The 26,426-nt window shown below is 38.9% G+C and overlaps 3 protein-coding genes and 1 pseudogene across 4 annotated transcripts; 2 read left to right on the top strand and 2 right to left on the bottom strand.

The window, feature by feature from the left end:
- The window catches only part of LOC148740617 (uncharacterized), a 1,045,961-nt pseudogene that overhangs the window by 117,442 nt on the left and 902,093 nt on the right, over positions 1 to 26,426 (top strand).
- Positions 3,509 to 10,643, bottom strand: LOC111346101 (nucleoporin NUP42). Of its 2 annotated transcripts, XM_088750329.1 has the most exons (9): positions 10,491 to 10,643; positions 10,313 to 10,399; positions 10,013 to 10,089; positions 9,401 to 9,495; positions 8,868 to 8,962; positions 8,226 to 8,302; positions 7,286 to 7,363; positions 6,082 to 6,624; positions 3,509 to 5,413 (listed from the first exon to the last, which is right to left on the bottom strand). In XM_088750329.1, the coding sequence occupies exons 1-9, from the start codon at positions 10,561 to 10,563 to the stop codon at positions 5,267 to 5,269; spliced, it is 1,272 nt and encodes a 423-aa protein (XP_088606455.1). In that variant the 5' UTR covers positions 10,564 to 10,643; the 3' UTR covers positions 3,509 to 5,266. The 2 variants fall into 2 exon arrangements, with proteins under 2 accessions (XP_088606455.1, XP_088606456.1); XM_088750330.1 differs by lacking the exon at positions 9,401 to 9,495 and having other exon boundaries at positions 10,491 to 10,628.
- On the top strand, positions 12,351 to 26,095 carry LOC111347058 (solute carrier family 35 member F3). The gene is made up of 5 exons (XM_088748797.1): positions 12,351 to 12,643; positions 13,469 to 13,721; positions 23,605 to 23,824; positions 24,342 to 24,467; positions 24,896 to 26,095. Exons 1-5 carry the CDS (start codon positions 12,538 to 12,540, stop codon positions 25,334 to 25,336), a joined length of 1,146 nt encoding a protein of 381 aa, XP_088604923.1. The 5' UTR covers positions 12,351 to 12,537; the 3' UTR covers positions 25,337 to 26,095.
- On the bottom strand, positions 22,121 to 22,936 carry LOC148740626 (uncharacterized). The gene has a single exon (XM_088749149.1). The coding sequence runs from the start codon at positions 22,934 to 22,936 to the stop codon at positions 22,121 to 22,123; it is 816 nt and encodes a 271-aa protein (XP_088605275.1).

Consider the following 26,426-nt stretch of genomic DNA (forward strand, 5'->3'; position numbering starts at 1 on the left):
CCGTTTGAACCGCTACAGACAATAAGCTGACATCCTGAATTCATAGATTGCAAAAGTTTGAGGAATGATGACGCTTATGTCAAATGTGTTGGACGTTTTAAGATTGCACTTGTAGAGGGAAACTTTGTGTTACTAAAAAAAGTGGTGACTCAAAAAACTATGAAAAAGTAGTTTGAATCTTCAAGCTTGTCGTTTAAAATCTGCGCTAAACTTTTCCACCCGTTTTTCCTCTTTGTCTCTTGCTGCTTCTTTAGAGCTTGTTCACCACGCTAAACCGGCTAAATTCGTAGTACATTTTTTCCAACTGAACAAGTATTTCTTCAAACCACTAATCAACTATGATTTCATTTTCCTTTCAGTAAATAAAAATAGTAACAAAACCCAACGGTTGATCTTTAGTATAGTTGATTAGTGAGCGAATAATTGATTGTCTTTCAAGGGCCGGAGTGACATGGAATCGACGCACTTATTCACATTGGAGATGTGAACAGCCCTGCCTCAAATTCTTGAAAAGTTTTCCCACGCCCCAAAGTACCTCAAGTTAAATTCATTAAAACAAACCTCTTGAGTTTTCTTTCAGAGCGGTGCGCTATAGAAAAAAAGAATTACTTCAGCGTGCGTGAGTTTCATCCGCTTTCCTAAATCTTCCGGTCGCCAACCTAAAACATGGTTATGTAGGCCTTGCTGATCTCTTTTAAAGAAGAGCAATTTCGATATACTTTAGTTTCCCTTTTTAAATGTGGATTTTGTTTATACGCATATAATTTAATCCTATCCCTGCCTTTCAAGGCATGTGCCTATGAACTAAATTGAAATACTCGCTGCGCTCGGTTCGTGGGTAAAGACCTCGAGCCAACTATTTTCCCGTTCAGCACTCCAACTTAATCAATAACCACATATCATTTGATGCACATCATTACGTAGCCAGTTGTATGAGAGCATTCATATCAGAAACAGTTTTGATTTCTTCTTAAGGGAAACGTTTTTACTATTAGCTGATCGAGAGTTTACTTATCTTTATAATAATGGCTTGCCATGAATCCAGAGAGAGGGCGATATTCAAAGGGTGAGCATTAGACACTTACTTGCAGAACATGTTTTAATAGTTTTCCGCCAAGTTCTCCAACCTAACTAGCAATTATAATCCCGTGACGAAATGATAAATCCTGGGATACCTTTACAAAGATATCACACCAGCTCAAGATGATCTCACCACGAAAGATCCCATAAAACTTTCGTCACTTGAAATCTTTCTCTGCCGCTACTCGACATGTTTAAGTTGTACTGGAAAAAAAACTTACAGCATTACTTCGTAGGTTCTATAATTTCTATTAAAAGAGGACACGCTTTCAACAGCAATGGTTTATGGAATAGATTTATGCTTTTTAGCTCCAAGGAAGGAATGTTGGCAGTATAGGAACTCTTTTATCACGGCAAACTAAAGGAAAGTTAGTTATGAGTTTGGAGGAAGTAAAAAGGTTCTACTTTATTGCTATACTGTGAGAAGTACTATGATCTGGTTGCAACCGATCAAGAGGCTCAGGCCCTGGCCAGATCATGATGTTACATTCTTCGGAAAAACACTTCACTCAGACAATGACTTTCTTCACCCACGAGAGCACAGTGGTTAGGACTTAGGAGGCCGTTAGCAATTAAAACTTGAAGAGGCACTAGAGTGAACCCCATATCCCACCAAAAATGTTGCCCCATTTTTAAGTAAATTGTGAAAAAAAAGCTCGTAGCCGATTAAGCTAAAGCCAAGGATATCGGCACTTAGATTACTTTAAAGAAAATAGTTGAACCAGAACGTCCTTAGAAGAATCGTTCTGTCGGTCACTGTTGGCACGATGAGTATCAATAAAAATGTAGCCATAAGATCATCAAATGTGATGCAGTTTTGTTAAACTTACTCTTTCAGAAATGTTTTAAAGTTTAATACTGCCAAGTTTACTCGGTGGATACTCAAACTAAAAGGAATTTTTTTTCTCCGGCGTTGCTTGTCCACGGATATTTTTTTAAATATGGATTAGTCTTTCCAGTCACGTTAAGTTGTCGTTATATCTCAAGTGTTGTTGAACAATGATAAAAATGAGTGCGAAGGGTTGTTCCTTTTTTCTTCAAGTTAGCAGAAACCGCGTCATCGTGGGTATTGAACAGATGAGTAAAATACAAAGGAAATTGCTTTAGCGCTCAACGCTGAGCAGGGAAACCACAGGATTCGCGTTTAAAGTAGTCTTGGATACGATTCAGTTGACAAGTACCAATCAAAACAATGTGGAAATATTCAAGGTTTCGCTTCAGTGCTTGCTATTCAGACCCACCAAGGTGTGCCTCACTGACTACTATTAATTCTAAATTTTAAAATTTATATGGTCACGTTGGATGTGTTTTAAAAGAGCAGGGAAAAGACGGAAACTTGCATCCAAAAGAGGGTTTCTGTGAACGGAGCGTTCCTTGTTAAAATTCGACTTCTTTGACTTGAGTCAAAGGTTCCGGTATTATTCTTTGTTCGCTAAACACAAGCATTGAGCTGTAGGGTAATTTTGCGGCGAAAATGACGTGGGTGTGTATGAAGACTTTGTTTGCCCTATTACGTTTAAGTGCAAAACGTCAAATTACCCCCCAACGAGCATGAGAGAACCGTGTAGGTTTGGTGGTTATTGGTCTACTTAAGTTTTTTAAGAAAGTCAGAAAAAGGTGTCAAGCATGAACAAAGTAATCGCAATGCCAAAATTCCTGGACTGGCGCGTGCGCAATACAGTCATAATGCTGGCAAACTCGTGTAAATGCATTTCTGAGTTTACAAAACTTTCGTAGATATATCAGTTGTAAGGGGAGAGGTCTTCCATCAGTCCGCGATTCAAGTTGATTTATAATAAATAAGTACTGTACTAGATACATGTACGACAAGAAATTCCGAGTAAACATGATATACACCTAGTTCACAAGGATATACTTAACATGGTAACTGAAAGTTTCTGCTATTCTTTTGTGTCCGTTTCATTCTCAGTCGTAAACTGGATATCAATACAGAAAAGCAATCCTATACAAACTAGAAAAGAAAACCAATCGATCCGGCCGTAGTTCTCGCAAAGTCACTTAACTTTCAAGTTTATGAAAATCACAAGTGAATGAGATGGTTGTAATTGCCACATCCAGTTAAAATATTTAGATAGTTTGCCCTGCAGCTCCCTTGGAATAGTAGATGGTTTTATGATAGCTCATAACGAGAGTTGACGATCGCTACCTGCAAATATAGACTAAACAGTTGACACAATTAACTCGAGATTTAAGTTACGAGGAAGAGGATCCCGGGTTTATTCCAGCAGAAGACATTTATCGTTCGCATGCTTGATTCTTAGTCATTTTAATATGTTGTCAAAAACGTTTATGAATTTAAAACTCACTCAGTCGTGCAGCCACAGCAATATCAAAACTAAAAAATCAATATTTTTCTGATTCTTTTTCTTTTAATACACTATCTTTCTGTGAAAGGTAATGTAATGTGTAATGTAATGTAATCTTTATTTAAACACGATCAATTCATCAGCCTATAAAAATACATATCACATACGCTAAGATATTTAAAATTAAAACTACATACTATAACACCAAAGCTGTTTTCCGTGAGTGCCGTGCGTTAGACTTAAAGAATGTCATTGATCTTACGTTTAAATAACCCCAGAGACTCTGTGTTCCCTATATCGCGTGGTAAACTGTTCCATAATGTGGCACCATTGTAGCTAAAGCTTTTTCAGTAATAATTAGTGCGCGGTAGTGGAACATTAAGCTTATTTTCAGAGTCCCTGAGGTCATAAGCAGAGTCACGCCATGTAAACTTTGAATATAGATACCTTGGAACTAGCCCGTGCAGACATCTAAACATCATGGTGGCTTTATGGATTTCTTGCTAGCGTGCAAGATTTTTCCACCCTAAAAACTCGAGTAGCTCAATTGCATCAGCATCATAGTTACAGAATGTCAACACACGGGCTGCTCTATTCTGCAATTTCTGCAGTTTGTCTCGTAGCGTTTTCCCACAGCTACCCCAATGTCAGAGTAATCAAAGTGTGGTTTTACTAAAGCTTGGTAAATGAGATGTAAGGTTGATGCTGGGATCAGGTGCTTAATTCACTTTAGGGCCCCGATAGGTGATCCTTTTGAGATGACTAACAATGCTGTCCTCTTCGATACGGTTCGAGAATTTCAATGGAATTTCTCTGAGTACATTCTAGTTTCTATTCTATGTACATTTACCACGATTCTGCTTTGCAGATCTGTAATCTGATTGTCCAGCAAAATTTTAATGAAAGCAGAAAGGTAATTGTCGATTGAATGCCTTTCTGTCCACCACCTGACCTTATTTGTGGGTGTCTGCGATTCAACTGATCTGCGCTACACAAAGAACGGATATTTTAAGAGCTTTTAAGAAGAAACCGTTTTAACTGTTACGAAAAACTAGTAAGTTAGTTCAGTATGATTTAGTCATTCGTTTATATTAGGCATGTAGTTACTATTAACATGAAATAAAATTCCGAAGTTATTTAGGTTGAACTATCACGATGAGTTTTCAAATCAGTGAGTCTTGTCTACCTCGCATCAGTGCATTGCTTATTTGTCTACTGACCTTGCTTTGGACCCACACGAAAGTTCTTGTTTTGGCTTACGTTGTCATGAATTGATTCAGTTGATCGGAAGTACAAGTATATTGTTGTTCATTTTGTGAGATTCCTGGAAAAGTGTTTGGGTTAGCGATCCAACAAAAATGTTTAGTCTGTCGCCTATTATGCACACTCGTGCCTACCGACAGAGAATATGTTTAAGCATCATGTACCGTAGAGTTTAAATAGAAATCAGTGAGAAGTTGTAAAGCGGGAGTCACTCGGTGAGAAACAGAGTGTAAGAATCAGAAAAAGATTAATCAGAGATAGAGTCAAAATGAAGTGAAATTAATGTAAGTAGAATTGTATATTTTAGAACCAAGTGATCAAAGAAGACCGAGAATAGACAGGTCGCGAGTCCTTGGTGCCTTTAGTAAAACAGTATTGCGATCTGTAGCTAGTTTCCCCGTCAGTGCTACCCAATATAGGAATAAATCCCGCAGCGGACAAACACCAAAGAGACACTAATAAACCAAAAAGAAACAACGAGGGTTTAGGAAGGTGAAGACTGACAGGAATAGAAAACGAAGAGCTGAAGAGTTCACGCTAGAGTTTACACGAGACTAGCTGCCAAGAGTCTCTCAGCTTTTCAAGGATCAAAGTTTTTAACATAACTCTAATGGTGGCGGACACTCTGGTATCTTTCCAAGAACAAAACTGTCCGCCCTGAAGGCTTGCATATCTTCTTCACTACAAGTTAAAGATAAAGTTGTTGACTGTTCTGTTGATGACATGGCTTTTGGAGTAGATCTCTATAGAGAGAAAGAAAATCAAAACAAGTTCAGGCTCGTTATACGTTTTGTTTTCACAGCTCTAAGTCCTCTTTTCCCGAAATTTCATTTCGTTACAAAACTCGCCAATTACATTCATTAACTTTCGATTCACGACATGATTATACAAATTATACTGAAAGTTATTGATCTATAGCTATCAACCAGTAATGTCTAGTACGTACAACAGTCAACAAGGAAGAAAATCTCTGGTCTTTTCCAAAGGATGCTGCCACCAAAGCAACGTTAAAATACATGCAGAACACAAGCTTGGCTTTCGCGTTTAAGCCCCCTGGGTGTTGATGACTAATAACCAAAGAGATCACAAACTGATACGATCTGATACTTTCTCATGTTCACTCGAGAGTTTCAAATGAGTTTCTGGTTTCAGACTCTGGTCAAATTTGACGAAATAAAGCGATTTAGGGTCTAAAAACAACGATCGGATCAAATCTTAAATTAACGTAAAATGACGATTTCATTGAAAGCATCTTCAATGCCACAAGAATGACAGTGCCTACAGCAACTCGGCTTACCTATCACCACCCTCCACGGGATAAAAATTGTCAAGCTACATACCAGTTTTTAAAATTAAAGTAAGAGCTGCCCTCCTTTTCGCTGCTAAGAAAAAAAGATGAAGATATACCTACCACTGAGCTGCCCGATGTATGGTTTGAAGGGTTTGTGCCAATGTCTTTCTGTGCTTGGGATTCACTTGGAAAAGCCGCAGTCACTGCCGGGGAAGGTACAGAACCAAAAACTCCAGGTTTTGATTCAGTTTCTTTACCAAAGAAGCCAGAATTTGAAGCAGCTGATTGGCTAAAGTTTGTACCAGACATGGTCGTGGATTGGCTAGTTAAGGGACGACTGGTCATTCCAATTTGCTGATTACTGGCACTTAAAGTATTCCCAAAAACATTTCCAGTCATTCCTGACACATTGCTCTGTCCATACAGGTTAAATTGGTTGGTAGAATTACTTGTACTGAATAAGCTACTGGGTTGGTTCAATGTAGTTGCTGGGGCCGAGAAGCCAGTTGACTGAAAAACAGGGTTACTAGCTGCAAAACTACTCATTTGACCAAATGAACTACGTCGACTAAAACCTGTCACTGTTTGTGCCTGCAGCATTGGTGATCCTGGTTCCCTTGACTCTGTTGCCTTAAGGCTGGTCTGCTTCTTTATCTCTTCTTGCTGATAATGCAAAAAAACGGGTGTTTCAAAAGAACACATCGTCACAATATCTAATGACCTTCAACTAAAAAACATTGGCTCAAGGTGTCTCCGCAGACATCAAAACGATATTTTAATAATAGCTATCTTTATCGAGGGAACCAAAAACACAATTAAGTGGTTCACAAAATGGTCCTCACAAAATTTGGTCTCATTTAAATGATAATGGTGACAAGTAACTCCAGGCATTCACCAATCTATAAAATTTGGTACAATGTAATTATAAACCTGAAAGGCCCCATAATGTGACACTGACAGCAAATCATCTCCTTTGGTGCAGGTGAGTACAACTCACCACTTCCTCATCTCTATTTGCATGGATACATTTAATTGTTCACTGCCAAATATGTGTAATAGTTTCAATTTCAATTGCTCTCAGGACTTAAAAAGTCCAACAGCAATATGAAAAAAAGAGAGATGCAACTTGTTTCTGAATGTGGCAAGGAGGGGGTATGAAGTGGATATCATTGGAAACATGGCAGTTGTGGTTTGTTGTGCCCTCAATTTCACTAGTCATTTTGTCTATGCCTCCCTTTTTCTAAATTTCAGGTCATACTCCCAAACATGCTTTATGTATTCAAGAAAAGAATACTGTCAGTATTAATTTTTTTTTTGAGCTTACAATCTGTGAGACTGACATGCGTCCTAACTGCTGTTGCTTTTGTTGATTAGCGGTAATAAGAGTTTTCAGTCCTTGCTGCTGTAAAAAAAAAAAGCAAAAAGGTAAAGAATAAGAGTGTGCTTGAAAACTCTGGAACATCTCCTCTTAAAAGTCCTGAGTTATGAATCTTTACTTGTAGCCCTAAGAATGACTAACATCTATTTATTTATTTAATCACTTTCACCAGAGTGTGGTGAGGGTCGCACAACAGAGCGAGGCTCCAAATTAAGTGCGCCCTATATCCCACCCATCCCACCCCAGAGGAGGACATCCATCACACAGTAATCTCGTGTGTGGGAAATTAACGTCTCCTACCCCAACCCTGCAGGAGACGGGACCTCCATTTGTTCGTCCCTATCCGAGAAGACTAGAATATCTAACCATTTCTTGATGTTATAGAAAGGTAGCAAATTCTTCTCAATTATTTTAAGACCCTGAGTGTTGGTCCGGCCGGGGCTCGAACCCTCGACCTCCCGCACAACAGTCCAGCGCTCTATCCATTGAGCTAACCGGGAGGCGGTTAATCTAATTTCTCCTTAAAACATCACCCCTGAGACAAACTTTAAGGTCAGGAGAATAAATGAAATGATCATCAACAAAAGATGCTTTTGATCGTTAACTGATTTCTCCTTGTTAGCACCTTAAAAATGTATAGAGAACAGTATGGAGAATATGGATACTGATGTCACTAACATCTAATTTCTCCTTACAACATCAACCGAGACAAACATTAAAGTCACAAGAATAATTGAAATGATCACCAACTAATGAAGCTTTTGATTGTTAAACAAATTCTCCTTGTCAACATCACAGGAAATGTGCAGAGAACAGTATGGAGAATATAAATACTGATGCTAGAGCATAAAGGGTAAAAGTAAAATCAAGATACAGATAATCGTACATAGCTATCAGCTTTCCCTTCAGCATTTGCATTGTATGCCTCAAGACGAATTTCTTCGGGAGAGAAGTCCAGCAAACCTAACATAATCATAACAAATGGTAGCTTGACTAATGATTCAACACAAGTATCACATAAATCTCCAATGGGTTACAACCTTGTAGCTGCTACAACGATAATTGCTTGATGAAATCACCATCTGTCAAATTAAATAGGAAATTTGCAGGCCCTACGCCTCTCTCCAAAGAATATATTTACAGCAACAGAAACAAAACTGCAAAAGCTGATAACATTTCTGGAGGGTAACAAGTGAACCACATATGGCTGGGAGAAGTCTTGACTGTATACAGTAACACTCATTCATTTGTTGTGTTGTGCTTTGCTAACATGCCCTGATCTTCTGTGTGATTGGTCATGATTCAATAAATATTCAACCATTTTACAGGTGTTCATAGTTATTTTTTTATAAACTTGGCAGTGAGTAGTACTTGCAAAGTGGATTGGAAAACATGATACAATTGGTGATGGGGGTGGGAAGGGCTGGGACAGAAGCTATACCATCCCACCTATAATAAGAATGAAATAAAGGCCAATTATACAGCCTTAGAATAAGAGTGGATAATGTAAAACTTCACATCAACTTACCTGGAAAGCATGGTTCCTCCTTTGTGTAAGTGTAACATGACAATGGCCACTGTTTACTCTTTTCCCAGATCCCCATATCAGTTTGTATGGTTTTCCTGTTTAATAAAAGGAAAAATCCAAATCTGGATTTAAGCTCAACAAAGGAGTATTTGTTGAATTTCAGTTTGTTAAAGCCACAATTAGTAATTTAAAAAAATTGTCATCAACAAGGAGTAACCACTTAAGAAGAGAGTGGTCAGGTCAAAAACTGCATCTGGGTGTAGCAGGTAACCATGACAACCCTTTAAGTGACATTTTCTTGGGTGGCATCATTTTCGTGAGTAGCCTCATACTGCAATCCAATTGAGGTCTACACATTCTCCAATTTGTTTAAAGGACTGAGAGGGAAGGGGAACAGCAACTGGTGCCCATATGTCTCCCCCAGGTGATACAACCATCCCAAGAGCACTAATAGTAACACACTGCTGGTTTGTTTTGTTATGAGCCTAAATTAGTTTAAATTACATTCAGTGACAACAATACTTTTATCTTACTGAATTTGAGATGGTGTCAGGTCACCCTCCACACCTTTAGAATGTTGAGGTGCAAAATTGTCTCTGGTTTCTCTGGACAAAACTTCAAACCGGTTCTAAATTAAGTGGCCCAAAGACAACAAAAAAGTAACAAGTATTGACATTAAGAAAATCAACTGATAATGTTCTAGTACATATTTTACCACTGTTTTGCTCATGAACAACTTACTTTAAAAGCTTCAGGCTACAAATTGCCCTCAGTTTTGGTTCACATCCTATAGTGCTCCGAAGTTTTTAAATGTACCGTGATTTCTGTCACCTTTTTTTTAAGGAAGAACATAGTTTTGGTTTTTTTCTTCAGTTTCTTTAACAATTAATTCCTTTTGTATGTGATAACCATTGCAAACTAAGTCCATATTTTGACCTATTTGAACTGTTGTCAATTGCTTGTGTTGCTCACAAAAGTTGCATAAAAAAAAATTAAGAAACCTAGAACCCAGCTTCCCAAATGACCAGAAAATCCAGGGGAAGACCTTTTCAGTCCAAACTCTTTGACAGAGAAACTTACAATGGACATCATATTAGTCACTTGACAAAAATCTTGATTTTTCTGTACATTTTTGACTTCATTACCTGGTTTGAAAGATAATATTTTCCCCACTGCCCACTTTCACCAAATCTTGAATTCTTTTGGTCGAATCCAGTATTTGCTGTAGATTAACACAAAATTTTCATCTAAAGGATTATTATTGTTTATCTTAAGTAAGTAAATTCAACTCCAAGTGTAACTTCGAAATTTTAGTTTCTCTCGTACCTCCGCTAATACAGCCACTCTGGAAAAAAATAAGTACTCCAACATGTAAATGTACAGATCAAAGTTCATAAAAGCAGAAAACTAGATTGTAAACTATTATAAAATAATATGGTAACTACCTCTTCCAGAAGGATGTTCATTCCTGCATCTGTCGCCAAACCGACAATATCCACTCAAAAAATGCTGGCAAACTGATTTCTTCTTTTCTGTTGAAGATTAAACGAGGAATACAAAATTATATTTGCAATAGCAAACTTTTTAAATGAAGAGACACAAGTAGAAACTAATGAAGCTTGCCTGTTGTATGTTCATAACGGCATCTGTCTCCATATCGGCAGTCGCCTTTTAAGAAATATTGACAAACAACCATGGCAAAGACAAGAGTAAAGAAGACGGTAGTTTTATCAAAATACGGCGGCCATATTACATTATCCGCTGACCAAAAGAAACTGCAGGCTGTTAGCGACCCAGCCAATCAAGTTATTTTTACTTAAAAGCCTTCGTCGCGTCGAAGTATTCTGCACCTTGAAGCTTCCTCTGGTTTGACACATTAAAAATCAATGTCGACTTCATAAACAACTTTCTAAACAATTAATGTTTGTGATCGTCTGCAGTATGGGATCCTTATAGACAGAATCAAGTGGAGAAACTAGAAGCTATCCAAAGTCGCGCAGTGAGATTTATTAAACATGATTATAGTTATAACACTAGCGTGTCCAATTTGAAGAAATCCCTATCTTTGGATTTACTAAGCGAGAGAAGAAAATCCCATCGTTTATAAATTTTCCATAAATCTGTGAACAATAGTATTACTTTGCCTATCCCGTCTTATTATCAGTTGTCTATTAGGAAAACTAGAAATTACTCGACGAATTCATTTATTCAACCACCTGCACATCATGACTACTACAAGTATAGTTTCTTTCCGAGACCTATAAGGGACTGGAACTGTTTATCACCTGGAACTAGATCACATAATTATTCAGCTTTTTGCAGTACAAAATTTTTCTAAGTTTAAGCATAGCTATATTGTTAATTACATATTTTATTTATTTATTATTTTTATTAGCTATGTTTATATTTTTATATTTTTATTCTTTTATCTCTTCTTGATGTGTAATAGCGTTGAAGAGTAATAAAGTAGATGTAGATGTAGATGTAGATCGGTCATTCATGCTGTAAGAAACCAAGTAAAAATGATCCCTAAGTCCCTAAAGGAATTTAAGGGTCTTAACCGTCATCGTTTGTTTTTTTTTTTCTGTTTTTTTTTTTGTTGCTGTTTGTTTTCTTTTGAAAGGAATATGAAAATGATCCACAGCTCCAGAGTCCAGTCAAATTAATAAACTTTTTCTTTTTATTACCAGGCCTTCTCAACCTACTCTCATCACACAATGATCTGCATTTTCGGGGACCGTGGAGGGGACCGCGGAGAGGCTGGTAGGCCCGCGGCCCCACCACTTTTTTGTGCCCCCGCCCCCACTTTTTGCACCAAAAAGAAAAATAATTACTATGATTTTATTCCTTTTTTCAATTTTCAATATGAAAAAATTATTTTCAATTTTCAGCCCTCCCACTTTACACCTTGCTCCGCGGTCCCTGACCTTAAGCAAATCACGACGGCTTAAAACTTAGTACATTTCTTGGCTGTCCTTTGCAAAACAAAAAGGTGAAAACACCAAACGTTGCGTCGTCTTTGAACAGAGACAGTGACAGCAAATTATTTTAATTTCCATTTAGAACTCAATGCTACTTTTATACGTTATGTTGAGGTTGAGTTGTGGCGCTGTATGAGATGGTAAATACATGCAGCTATTTTCGAAATTCTGATCAAAAGTAGAAATTCATTTTTTTTTTTTAATAGACGTCTTCCTTGGCGTTGCCGTCCTGACTGCTTAATTAAGGTCCCTATTAATGTCACACCCTGACAACAGTCCTTGTCAGGATCAGGTGATTTTGGTTTTGCAGTGGTCAGTTTACATTACCAACTCAGTTAATAAAACAAAAATTACCTTGCTACACTTTCCCACCGACTAAGCACCACAAACTCTTTAGCCTCTTTGCCCCCTTTATTCACTCGTCGCGTCAGGATTGCTCTCATCCGGGTTATCAGACCATGCACAAATTAAGGAAACTTCTGTGGACCTTGTCCACCAGCACGTGACTCGATTTTTAACAGCGTTAGATCCGTGTGACTCAGTCGCAAGCCTAACGCGTGACAAATACCTGTGTTCGATTTAAGAATATTCGCCATCTCTTTTCATGGCTAATTTTTTTCCAGATTTTGTCTCCTTGCAAAGTGCTCATAACGACTCTAGTGTAAGTATTGACTAAAGACGAATTGATCATGCAAGGAAACGAAAACCAAATCGAGAGGTCCTGCGAAAAATCAAAGTTATTATTCAAAACTGGAGGACGACCTAATTTCTACGAAGAAGATGTGGTGTTCTCAGGTACATGATGACAATCAAATCATTTAAATGCTATTTAGGCAGTCAATAGGATAACCTCTCTTCGATTTGCCCTGTGCTGTAATGCTGTTTGCTTAAGACACGGAAACATTAGTCAATACAAAATCGATGAGGAAATACTTTAATACTAATCTCTCCGATAAGCTTCCGATAGATGTCGTCATTTGGTGGACATATTCTGTCTTCAACTGTAACCTTCATTAAAATTCTGATATGAGGTAATTTCAAATTTAAGGTGGAGTATTGCTACCAACAGATGATGTTTATCAGAGAAACGAGTATTACAGCTATACGTACGTTAATGAGTGTCGAGAGTGGATTCAAAATATGTAGCCCGTGACTTGATGTCATGATGGCGTGACGTATGCGAACTCGAAGTTAAGTTTTGTTAGACTAGTTTCGCGCCTAAGCTCATCGTAGGTCTTTCTTTGTTTTAAATAGAACTTTTAAGCAATAATCCAGCTTTTGATCAATAAAATGTAACATAAAAGACTCCAGATTTAATTTTCGTTCACAATCTGCTCTAACATGAATAAAGGCTGAAAGTCTAAAGAAACTGTAGTGCTGCGTCGGTGGGGGCAGCAAGGTAATTTGGTTATATCAACTAAGTTGAAATTGTAAATTGGCCACCGTAACGAGTAAAAAAGCTGACGTTTCGAGCGTAAGTCCTTCGTCATTCGCTCTGACGAAGGGCTAACGCGCGAAAAGTCAGCCTTCCGTTTTTACTCGTTAAGGTGGCCAATTTACAATTTCAACTTAGTTGATAGAACCAAATTACCCTGCTCTAACATGGTTACTTTCACAAAGGACCGCAACATCTGCAGGACGTTCCAGAAGGATTTCATCTCGATACCAGGAAGATGCTGATTGGCGTTGTCATAGTGATTGGCATCGCATTTTCCTGGGTGGGGTCGACGCAGTTTGCTCAGAGCACATATTCGCCGGATTTTAAGGCGCCGTTCTTTGTCTCTTGGTTCTCAACTTCCTGGATGCTTCTGGTTTTTCCTGTCTATTCTTTGAGGGGACTGCTCAGAGGAAAGAAGATAACTCAGTTTTACAGGTTTGTCAAAGTTCTTACCTTTTTTAACTCTGTAGTTTCAAAAAGATCTCATCAAATTCTTCTAGCCCTCGTCCTCAGTTTACGCATTGGCCATTATTTATCGCCTGGGAGAGGTGGGAGCAAGGGGGAAGGAGTCGTAAGATTTTGTTGGTCTCATGATAAATTTTGAAAATTAAACGAGACTTACCTGGAAGTTGAAGTTCGATTGAAATTCTATTGAGTCACAATCTGCACCAAGGGATCACATGAGATTGCAGCACGCATGCGCACGTCAGTTTTTGCAGCTCGATTATGAATGCATCGGCAATGTATCCTGTAGTAGGTACTGTGTTATATATGTACCTAACTATATGATAAAGCGATGAGGGTAGGGTGCAAAAGCCTCCTTTGCAAAGAGGGTGGGCATGTGATCCCTTGGTGCAGATTGACTCAATAGAATTTAAATCAAACTTCAACTTCCAGGTAAGTCTCGTTTAATTTTCAAATTCTATTTCGTCACAATTCTGCAAAGGGATCCCATGAGATTTTAAAGTCATGCATTCAGATGAGAGCCAACAAGAATTATATAACAAGTGATAAAGTCTGTTTTAATGGTAAAACAAATGCAACCATAAATTGGATAACATGATACTAAAGAAACATAATAAAATTAGCTGTGTAATTGCTTTAGTTATAACAGCTTATAAATGCCTTCACAACATTACTTAGAATAAGTCTTGAGCAGTTCTGTCTAGTATAGCTATGTCAAAAGAGGGGTTCTCTTTTAACGGTTTGTTATAAAATGTGTCAAAAGTTCTGGAGGAGCTCCATCCAGCCCTCTTTAGAATGTCTTGCAAGGGAAAAGATGCAGCTTTGGCTTTTGAAGTTGCTGCTGCACGGACACTATGGGGCTTGAAAACACTTTCATCTATTCCAGCATCGAACATCACTCGGTGTATCCAACGAGAGATAGTTTCTCTAGAAACCCTGTGGTGAGGTTTAACATTGCTATGAAAAGTTTCGTTTCAGATTCTCTGAGTGGTTTTGTCTTGGCAACATATTCTTTCATATGCTTGTATACGCAGTGTGCCTTCGTGAGGAAATGTCTTCAAAGATATAGATGGAGGTGTCTAGCTTGGACGGCTTTGTTTAATGTGTTCTGACAACACAAATTCAAACACTGAGTCATTTTCCTTCATAAAGTCGAAGTCCTTCATGTGGAGGCTCTGACCTCGTTGTGCAGAGACAAGTACTAGCATTATAAGCTTCTGGGTCAAAAGTTTCAGGGTTAAATTGCTTGCTGTACCCAATGAAGAAAGGTAAGTCAGAACCTTATCAACATCCCAAGTGGTCTGGTAGCGAAGGCGTGGTGGTTTATTTAAAAAAAAAAAAAAAAGTCTTTTTATAGGATTACACAATTACTGGTGAACCAGTAGTTTCCATTGTGGTCCTCGCAAACACATGAAACAAATGGTCTAAATTGAACATAACATCATTAAGAACATGATTAAGAACCCCAACCGGCCGGAGGCAAACCAGTTGGCTATTTACAAGCGTGGCCAAGGATATGATCTCGGGACTACCGTGAAACAAATTTTTGAAAATGCCCCGCATGAATCTCGAAACTACCGGGTGGTTTCCGATGTTGATGTTATCTTGAGGTGAGATAATTGCTGACAAAGCACTCCGAGCAGTGTTAATAGTTGTATATTCCAAGCCTTTCTCGTGCATTTGAACTAAAAAATCAAGCACTAAGTTCAGAGGTGGGTTGTATGGATCAGTCTGTTGTTCAGAAGAAAACTCAAGCCATTTTGTGATGTAAGGTCTATATTGTTTTTGCGTCCCAGTAGACCAGGATTGAACGATAATTTCTGTTGCCTTCTCTGAATATCCTCTCTGAAGGAAAGTTTTCCTGAGACTTTGCAGGCCATCATTCTGAGCTGGTGCCTGAGAGGGTGTACGGATCCATTGTGTGGCTGTGTGAGGTTGTTCGATTGGGGAAGTATCAGCGGGTTGTCCACCAACAAATTGGTACTACAATTACACCTGTTGCTTGATCTTGGTCTAGTTTTTGTAGGCAAGCTGCTATGACACTAAAAGGGGGAAAAGCATAGAATGAATAAGGTTCCCAATCCACGAGGAATGCATCAATAAATGTTGCATCTGGGTCTGGTCTCAAGGATGCATACGAGGAAACCTTAAAGTTAAGTCTAAATGCAAAAAGGTCCATATTAAAGTTTCCAAAATGTTTTCGAATATCCTCAAAAACCTGTGGGCACAATGACCATTCAGTAGAGGTTTTAAATACACGTGACTCTTCGTCAGCCTGTGTATTTTGGGATCCTGGGATATGGCATGCACTTATTTCATTATCTGAAGCCATGCACCATTCCCATATCTGTCTTGAGATATTACCACATTCCTTAGATTTGATACCACCCATTTGGTTTGTGTATGCAACTGCGGTGGTATTGTCAGATTGTACCCGAATTAACAAATGGTAAATACCACAGCGTACACTATTGAGTTATGTTTGCACGCGGGAGGTTGCTAAGCACGAAAGAAGCGTAAGAGTCGCTCGAGGCGATAGCCGAGAGCGACTCTAGCTTCTTGACAGTCATGGAAATGCGACTCTAGCTTCTGACAGTCATGGAAATGCTGTTGACAAAGCCTAGGAACTCTATTTTTTGCTTGGGTTCAAACACTGATTTTTCTGGGTGAACCCAAGCTGGTGGAAGAGCTCAACTGAGTCTTTGACATTAGCTGAACAGGAGGGGTGATGATATCCAATTAGCAATGAGTCATCAATGTGGCCCATGCAGGTGTGCCCCAGTGATCTTAGATGTGCATAAACAGGTTTCAATATTTTTGTAAATATTCTGGGGGCACATGATAAGCAATTGGGAAGGCAGGTAAAGCGGTACAACTTATTATCCCACTCAAAAGTGAGATATTTACGATGTTGTGTTGCAATCAGTATGGAGTAGTAAGCATATTTTAAGTCTACAGATGCCATACAACAATTTCTCCGAACAAGCGTGAGGGCAGTATGAAACGTATCCATCTTGAAATGATGGTAGTCTACAAATTCATTAAATGGTTTCAAGTTCAGAATCACTCTATAAGTGCCATCGTTTCTAGGCCTTACAAATATGTTAGAGCTTTAGGTAGTCATCAGGTTTGCTCTCTGTACACTCAATCCCTCCTTTTGAGAGTAATTTTGATATTTCTGAGCTTACAACATCAAATTCTGTGTTAGAGAAACGAATACTTTTAGGTTTCATGGTTTGTTGAGGGAATTCTGCTTCAAACTCTATGTGGTAATGCTTTATGGCATCTAAAATAACTGGGTCACTAGCAAGCAATTCCCAGTTACGTGAGTGTTGGCTCACAAGACCTGCTTGGATTCTTAAACATCTCCGTCTGAGGTCATCTTGATCAATAGTATTTGATTGTGTATAAACAGAACTACTGAACATATTACAATTTGAGATGCAATGAATATATGAAGTTCATATATTTTGAACTGCGGTATTAGATACGTATGATGTGCGATCCTCGCAGTATATATAGCGCTATCTACTGCGAGGATCGCACATCATACATATTACAATTTACCTGTTGATTTACTGGCTTTTGGTGTTGTGTTTCTTTTGGGTTGTTTGGCTGGATGCACGACCCTGTCCTAAAAAAGGACGTCTGTGACTTTTGCTGCTTCCATGCCAGTTACTATTAGAATTTGTTGAGGCCCTCTCGTATGGCTTAAAGCGGTGAGTCTTGTGTTTAGGCTTTGCAGATTAGCTATTTCTCTGCATCTGTTGACCTGCTTTCTTAGCATCAGTCATTTCTTTGAGGTGTTTGAATAAATCATCACCAAAAAGTTTGCTAGAGGACTTAATGTCTTCCTTGCAAAGTCTTGTATATGGTGAATTAAGATCAGGTTTGATCACATCACGTCTCCTCATATTAAGTTTCCAGTTTGTGTTACCGAAAATGGCAATGCAATCCATAACCTGGTCCAGGTTTCTCTGACATTGGTTGTTTTGGTGCTTTATGCTTTAATAGGTTTACTCCTAAAACAGTTAAAACTGTACTAGGAGTTTTTAAAGTATATAACTTATAACTATATTTAAAAGTATTAAAATAGTGATGACAATAACAATGAATAATAACATTGATTATAACACAATAATATTTCTAAAATAAATAGTTACAATTAATATACACCGCATAAATAAAAGCTCCACTGTCTTTAAATATATAAGGACACATTGGCCTTGAAATCATCTAGAGAGTTAGGGATTTGAGGTAAGTTCATATTGTTCCAAGTTCTGATAGTTCTGGGGTAGACGGAATATTTGTATGTGTCATTCAGGGTGCAAATCTGTTGGAACGGTACACAATTTGGGTACCTTTATGGTCTGGTAACTTACATTATCTCGGATGGTAGCGAGATCCCAACAAGGCCCCTATAGATTTTGTAGAACATGCAGGTTTGATTTATCAGTCTTCGACGTTCCAAAGAATCCCATCCTAGTGATTTAATCATCTGAGAGACACTACTGTGACCAGAGTAGTCATTATTGACAAACCTTGCGGCACGTCTTTGGACCATCTCTATCTTATTGACATTGCACTGTTTATATGGATTCCACGCACTACTCGCATTTTCTAATTTAGGACGAACAAGCGAGCAATATGCAGTATTCTTTACCTTTACATTGCACTGTTTATATGGATTCCACGCACTACTCGCATATTCTAATTTAGGACGAACAAGCGAGCAATATGCAGTATTCTTTACCTTTACATTGCACTGTTGATATGGATTCCACGCGCTACTCGCATATTCTAATTTAGGACGAACAAGCGTGCAATATGCAGTATTCTTTACCTTTACATTGCACTGTTTATATGGATTCCACGCACTACTCGCATATTCTAATTTAGGACGAACAAGCGAGCAATATGCAGTATTCTTTACCTTTTCATTGCACTGTTTATATGGATTCCACGCACTACTCGCATATTCTAATTTAGGACGAACAAGCGAGCAATATGCAGTATTCTTTACCTTTACATTGCACTGTTTATATGGATTCCACGCACTACTCGCATATTCTAATTTAGGACGAACAAGCGAGCAATATGCAGTATTCTTTACCTTTACATTGCACTGTTTATATGGATTCCACGCACTACTCGCATATTCTAATTTAGGACGAACAAGCGAGCAATATGCAGTATTCTTTACCTTTACATTGCACTGTTTATATGATTCCACGCACTACTCGCATTTTCTAATTTAGGACGAACAAGCGAGCAATATGCAGTATTCTTTACCTTTACATTGCACTGTTTATATGGATTCCACGCACTACTCGCATATTCTAATTTAGGACGAACAAGCGAGCAATATGCAGTATTCTTTACCTTTACATTGCACTGTTTATATGGATTCCACGCACTACTCGCATTTTCTAATTTAGGACGAACAAGCGAGCAATATGCAGTATTCTTTACCTTTACATTTCACTGTTTATATGGATTCCACGCACTACTCGCATTTTCTAATTTAGGACGAACAAGCGAGCAATATGCAGTATTCTTTACCTTTACATTGCACTGTTTATATGGATTCCACGCACTACTCGCATTTTCTAATTTAGGACGAACAAGCGAGCAATATGCAGTATTCTTTACCTTTACATTGCACTGTTTATGTGGATTCCACGCACTACTCGCATATTCTAATTTAGGACGAACAAGTGAGCAGTATGCAGTGTTCTTTACCTTGGAAGAACAACCGGAAAGGATTCTTTTAAGAAGGTCAAGGGTGGAGTTTGCCTTGTCGCAGATATTATCGCAGTGTTGATTTCAAGACAAGTTATCAGTGATTGTTACTCCCAGGTAAGTTGTGGTAGGGACTTGTGATATGATTTTACTGTTCATAGAGTAAGTGAAGTTAACAGGTATTTTCTTTCGAGTAATTACGAGGTGGTAACATTTGGACACATTGAAACAGAGCTGCCAGGTCCACGACGATTGGTACAGAAGATCAAGGTCTTGTTGTAGAGTAAGACAGTCTTGGTGTGAGGCTACCTCTCTGTAAAGAACACAATCGTCTGCAAATAGCCGAAGCTTAGATTGGATTGAGTTTGATATGTCATTTATGAACAATAGAAATAGTACTGGACCTAACACAGAGCCTTGAGGCACTCCAGACACAAAAGGTCTTGACGAAGAGTGAGTACCATTAACTGAGACACTTTGCTTGCGGTTTGACAAAAAGGCCCTAATCCAATTAAACATGTTACCCCTGATTCCGTAGTAATCAAGCTTTATAAGTAATCTGTCAAGGGGAACGCTGTCAAATTACTTTGAGAAGTCTAATAGCAACACATTTGTTTGGCTACGGAAGTTTATACCTTTGGCCCAGTCGTGTATTGCAGAAATCAGTTGAGTTGCACAGGAAAATTTTTCCCTAAATCCATGTTGATGGTTGATGAGGATATTATGTGAGGACAGATGTCTCGCCATGTGACTGAAAATAATGTGTTCCATTATCTTGCAACAGATTGAAGTTAACGAAATGCGGGGCGGTAGTTGGCAGGTTCTCATTTATTACCCTTCTTAAAAAATTGCTGTCACCAAGGCATTTGACCAATCAGATGGAATTTCCTTGCATTCATATGACTGCTGAAAAATAAATGCTAGCCAGTGAGATATTTGTTCAGAAAAATTCTTTTAGTATTTCTGCTGGAATTTTATCCGGTCCACATGCCTTCCTGGGATTCAATTGAGATAATTGCTTACGAACACCTTCTGCTGAGATATGTAAGTTTGGAATGGAAGAGAATGGCGATGTTCCAATATTAGGTGTCGGCAGCTGCTCTTGGGTGAAAACAGAATAAAAGTAAGCATTGAGAGATTCAGCTTTGTCTTTGTCTGATACAGATATTGATGAACTATCATTCTTTAGGGGTGGGATACCAATATTCTCTGACTTGCTATTCCTCACACAGGACCAGAACTTTCTGGGGTTTTCAGACAAACTGTTGCCAATAACATCATTTAGATAATTGTTGTGAGATTCTTTGATGAGCTAAGAAACCAAATTCCGTTGACACTTAAAGGCTTCCCAATGCTGTTTGTTTTAAGAGCGAATAGCTCTTTTGTGGATTCGGTCTTTCTTGCGCATTTCCCTTTTAATGTTGGTATTTACCCAAGGCAGTTTGTATCTTGGGCTTGATGATTTCTGAGGAATAAACTGGGACATTCCAGTAGTTAATGATGTTTGAAACATATTCCAATTCTCCTCAACTGTTCTTTTTTCTGGATCTGATGTGAAAAATTTAAATGACAAATCTGACATAAATTTATGAAGGCCAGGAAAGTTGGCTTTGTTGTACTGATATACTTTGTGAGGAGGCTTCGTAGATCTAGAGGGCCTCAGGTTTACTTCAAAGTTAACAGCAAGGTGGTCACTTAAGCCGGTTACGGTTGAGGGGTTACAAATGACATTTGGATAAGAAGATAACAACAAGTCCAAAGTCTTTCCAGAAGTCGGTCCAGTAGGAGATTTCACATGTTGAGTTAGGGAATAATCATCGATGATGTCAAGGAATTTCTAGTGTTGAGAAGCTGTATTTGGATTAACTAGAGCTGGTACATTTGATTTCCAGTCGATATCTCCAAGGTTAAAATCACCTCCAATTATAATATTTGGATAGTTTTGAACTTTAGAAAAGACACGTCTTATGAATTCCTTCAGTTGATCGAGTGAGTCAGAAGGTGAGTGTGGTGGTCTATAGTAAGATGACAAATATATAGTCTTGCAATTGGTTAGCTTAAGAGAATTCCAAGCGATTTCACAGCTTTCTACTTCGAGATTAGGCTCTTCAATGCACACCAAATCCGATTTGATAGCTAGAAAGACGCCTCCACCATATCGAGTTCTGTCTTTTCTAAACACCGTGTAGTTCTGAGGGAAAATAGAATAAGTTGAGACTTCCGGAAACAGCTTGGATTCAGTTCCTAGAATGACATCAGGTTTGTATAAGTCAATGAGAGCTTGGAATTTTGTAATATGGTCAGTTCCTTTAAGGCCATTGCAGTTTAAAATCATTCCGGAGATTTTGTTTCTGGGCTTACGCTGTTTTTTTCGACTTCTCGAGCCAGAGCTGCATGGGCTGGTCTCTTGAGGTATAAAAGTAGAGTTCATATTTGGTGTATCTTGTGTTAATGATTCTCTTGAAGAGAATGAGTTTTGCAGGTCGAGATCGGTTTCAGATAACGAGTTTGAAAAACTCGGAAATCCACAAGAGACACATAACCAAGTACAAGACGAATTGGCGAGGATGCAGTTTGAATCTTCTCCAATGGCACAGCATTTAGTGTGATACCATAGGTCACAGTGGTCACATTGGATACCCCTTGGTTTCTTGAATATCCTTCACAAGGTGGTCAGCTAGCATCACTAATGCCGACAGACCTTGTACAAGAGGTTCTTGTACCTTTTGGAAAGCTAGATCAACTGATCTGTTCTTTCGGGACATTAAGTCCCAAATTTCTTCATTGACCGTTACGGTTAGAAGGTGTTTGCAGTTTTCCGGTGGCGGATATTTCTCGCCTTTCTCCTTTGCCGTCGCTTCCGGAAAGTCTCCGGTGAGATTGTTATCTACGAGCGAGGCAATTTTGGCATCAACAGCCTTGGATTTCTTTGTATTTGATATTAGAGCCTGAGTCAGGCTATCTAATATGTCTGTATCAGCGCCTGAGGCTGATGTGTTTTTGGCGCCACCGGACAGAGTCTGTCCTGCAGTGGCAGCTTTGCTCGCACCAGCGATAAGATTATTCATGGTGACCGTTGGGTCAACGTGTGCACCGGACGGTTCATCCTCTTCATTTTCCGTATCTGCGGGTTCAGGTTGAAGAAAAATCTCATCTTTGAGGCTATGAAAAGCCTCAGCTTGAGTTTCTGATGCTCTGGTTAACTGAGCGATCGAGTTTTCCAGCCCAAGTAGGACTGATAACCTTCTGCAGTGTTCGTTGTTCAAGTTCTTGCTTCCAAGATGCTGTTCTCGGTCATTCTTGTAAGTTTTCTTTGATAAATTGGCGATTAGGTTAAATTCCAGGGGATATTTTAAGAGTTTTCGTAACAAGGGTAAAACGTGCTTCTTCTCCTGACGCGCGAAGCGTAAGCACTGACATGCGCATGCGTGCTGCAATCTCATGGGATCCCTTTGCAGAATTGTGACGAAATAGAATTCACCTGATTCCCCATAAAGCTCTGTAATATTCCTACGATCCCCCTATCCCCACCCTCTTTAGTAGTCAATTTTTATATTTCCCTTTTAGACTCTGTTGGCTACGATTGAGCCCCCTGTGTTTCCGCTGAAAACCATGCGATTCCCCCAAAATCCTCTGTCCTCCTTTTGATAATTAATTTATGACTTGTCCCTAAGGGAAAAGGGCAACCTCGTTCCCAGGGCCTTTTCCCACCCCCGACTAAGAGTAAAGTTTGGACCCTCCATCTCAAAGTTTTCAGGATCCTCTCGTAGTTTGCTTCTACATCGTCCACACGCCTAGAAAACAAATAAACAAACAAACAAACTGATACAACAAGTTACGGAAAAATCTACAATTTTGTAGTCAAGTAAAAGATTGATTTTTCGTTACCACGCTCTGCTCATCCTGCTATTGGTTCAGGAAACTTACACCGCAACCTAAACCAATCAGACGCAGATCTAAGTCCAATCACAACTTGGTTCACTATATTTTTCCCGCGGTTCACGTAGTTTGCGTTACTCCAGGCTCCCTTTAATTCGAGGGAGGCAGAAAAGACCGTGGGGACGAGTTTGTGACATGTTTTAACGTTTCATCTTTATTTCCATTGTTTTAGAGAAAGTGAGAGAGTCTTTGGAAGCCAAGGCTTGCACTTCAGCTCACTCCTCAAATACGTGGGACCATTTTGTCTTCTGTGGGTGATAGCTAACTACTCTTATGTGCGAGCCCTCGGGGTCATTCGGGCAGCGGATGTTACGGCTCTGTTTTCCTCTTGCAACGCTTTTGTTTATTTATTCTCCCTGATTTGGCTGCAGGAAAGGCTCGGAATTGTTAAGGTGAAGAGAAAAAACCTTGGTAACAACTTGAAACCAGTAAAGAGATGTTTGGTTGTATCAGTTGAGTTAATAATGTGAATGAGCCCTCGGAGAGAGATTCTTAAGCTGAATTTTCGCTCTGACGAAGGGCTAACCTTCGAAACAGTCAGCTTTATTATGATATAACTAAATTTTCTAGTTTTTCGAATGCTTTATAACTGAGCTATAGGAGACTCGTGGTTATCTAAGTCCTTGGTGGCGAAGTTCCCGGCTCACCGCAAAGATACGAATGTCGATATATGATGCTGTTACGAATGATGAGATATTTAGTCTGTAGAGTTTGATTTTTTTTTTTCTGTCGCCATATCTCTTCTCCGTATCGTTACAAATTGGTTCAAAGTTTAACGTTATCTAGTATATCTGCAGTTCTAATAATGCTTTTGTGAGGGGAGCTCGACGAAACTCGATGTAGGAGGAGCCTCTTCATAACCCAGTAACGACCTTCATCTCGTCTCATTTTATTTTTTTGCCTTTACAGATTTCAGCAGTCGCACTTTGTGTTGGAGGGATAGTGATGATGGCTTATGCAGAAGGATTTGCAGGACCCAACGTTGTTGGTGTAATATTGTCCGTAACTGCAGCAATCGCAGCTGCTTTGTATAAGGTAAAACCAGAGAAATAGCAGTAGGGTTTAGATTACCAATCGATGTCCCTTGTGGGAAAGTTTAGAGTGAATGCCAGGGATACCGGAGTTCTAAACTTGAGCTTTGTCCACAGGATCTTATTTTTACTTGTCGTGAAACTAAAGCAAAAATCTAACAACGACTTTATAGCTTTTCGGTTAATTTATTTTAGCTTGAACTAGGCTTAAATCCAGACATACCAACTTCTTAGTAAGAATATTAAATAAAAAAGGTTTTAATTAACAGAATCAGAATAACATCCTAGTTTAACTTATCGCTTAAATTTCATTAACTTAGTGAAATACTGCTAGAAGTCCTGGAAACAAGCTTTCTTTAGCTTCCACTCGGTGTCATACCCAGCTTCGGGAGCTATAGTTATAGTCGGTTATACTTCTCTTTTGCTTTTAAGGTCTGGTTTAAAAAGATCATTGGGGACGCTACATTAGGTCAAGTTTCTCTGTTCCTGTCCTGCCTCGGCCTACTGAGCACTGTATTTCTTTGGTCACTGATAGTCATATTTCATTATACGCGCTGGGAAGAATTCAAATGGGAAAATATCCCCTGGAAATATCTCTGTGGAAATGCAGTTCTAGGAATGATATTCAACTTCCTGATAAACTTTGGCATCGCTTTTACGTACCCTTTGTTCATCTCTCTTGGCACAGTCCTCGGTATTCCTATCAATGCTGTGACAGATTACCTCTTCCGAGGAGCAACGTTTGGCAGTTATAAAATAGTTGCTGCATTTTCCATCGTGATTGGTTTTATGTTTATGCTGTTACCAAAAGAGTTTGAAGAAACTCTGCAGGAAGTATTTTGTTGTCGGAAGAGAGAGCGGATCTTAAATTGAGATTACGTTTGTTGTGTGAAACAACAGTTTAATGGGCCAATTTCGATATATTAAAATTCAAAATTGGCTCCGAGACTTGGGAGAAAAAAAAAATAAAGAATCCATAGCGAGGTCCAGGGTTGAAAAATTTATATCTTTTGTTTTATTTCCCCCCCCCCCCCTCCCAGCCTCGGAGCCATGTTAGAATTTTAATACATCGAGTATGGCCTTTTGAGGGTCTTAAGTTTGGAAAATTCAATTCCTGATATTTGGGACTATGGATTCTGACCTCACTTGGTTACTAACTTAATTTCTGATTTAATCAGTCTTATCATGTATCGCAAGATTTCCTGTAACTCCTCACAAATCCTCTTGAGCCTCCGCGGAACATTACACCAGGCTATAAAGACCAGGTTAGGCCAGGAATGTCCATTGTGCAACGGCCGTCTTCAAACAAAATGTGTCGAACTAAACACATTATGTGGGTGCGAATAGTTTAACCTTAGCTTGCTTTTCGCCGGATCCCGAGGGCAAGCTGTAGCAATATATAGTCCATAGCAGAAGCATAGAACCTATCAGCTTCTGTCCATCCTGAAAGGAACATTGAGTTCTTTACGGTTATGGTCTCTTTATTCAAGGACCATTCAAACGCAGAATTGAAGACTGAAGATTTACTTAGGCGCATTAGACAAATACCGACCTTTTTCGGTCACACGATACGAATGTACAGCCGATTTTAAAGGTAAATAAAGCTAAGAAAAATTAACAAAAAAAACAAAATGTCTATTATTATTCCCAAATAAATTGCTTGATTTAATTTGTAATACTGTCAATAGATGTAAAGATGCAGCACTTTGAATCGATCCCCTTTAAAGAAATAATAGTGACTCATCTAAGAAGGTTCATTTCCTAGATGTTTGCTCAGTGGAGAGGGCATAAACTTTCCTTTTAATCCTTATTTTTATGGCTGACTAACAAGTTGGACCTTCTCGATTACTAAATCGATCATGGTAAGTAATTAGGGGGCTTTAGCAACGACGACGGCGACGGCAACGAGAACAGCAGAAAACAATAGGCTTAATGACCAAAAACAATCGCCTTGCACGTGCGT

Source organism: Stylophora pistillata, chromosome 2 (genome assembly GCF_964205215.1).
Source record: "Stylophora pistillata chromosome 2, jaStyPist1.2, whole genome shotgun sequence".
NCBI classification, from domain to species: domain Eukaryota; kingdom Metazoa; phylum Cnidaria; class Anthozoa; order Scleractinia; family Pocilloporidae; genus Stylophora; species Stylophora pistillata.

Bases quoted from the DNA above. Each gene is read 5' to 3' on its own strand.
- LOC111347058 (XM_088748797.1), top strand. From the start codon at position 12,538: ATGCAAGGAAACGAAAACCAAATCGAGAGGTCCTGCGAAAAATCAAAG. The intron at 12,644-13,468 runs GTACATGATGAC...ACTTTCACAAAG, and splicing joins AGAAGATGTGGTGTTCTCAG to GACCGCAACATCTGCAGGAC. The intron at 13,722-23,604 runs GTTTGTCAAAGT...CCATTGTTTTAG, and splicing joins AAGATAACTCAGTTTTACAG to AGAAAGTGAGAGAGTCTTTG.
- LOC148740626 (XM_088749149.1), bottom strand. From the start codon at position 22,936: ATGAGATTGCAGCACGCATGCGCATGTCAGTGCTTACGCTTCGCGCGT.
- LOC111346101 (XM_088750329.1), bottom strand. From the start codon at position 10,563: ATGGTTGTTTGTCAATATTTCTTAAAAGGCGACTGCCGATATGGAGAC. The intron at 10,400-10,490 runs GCAAGCTTCATT...AATCTTCAACAG, and splicing joins CCGTTATGAACATACAACAG to AAAAGAAGAAATCAGTTTGC. The intron at 7,364-8,225 runs GTACGATTATCT...TTTTTTTTACAG, and splicing joins AAGGGAAAGCTGATAGCTAT to CAGCAAGGACTGAAAACTCT.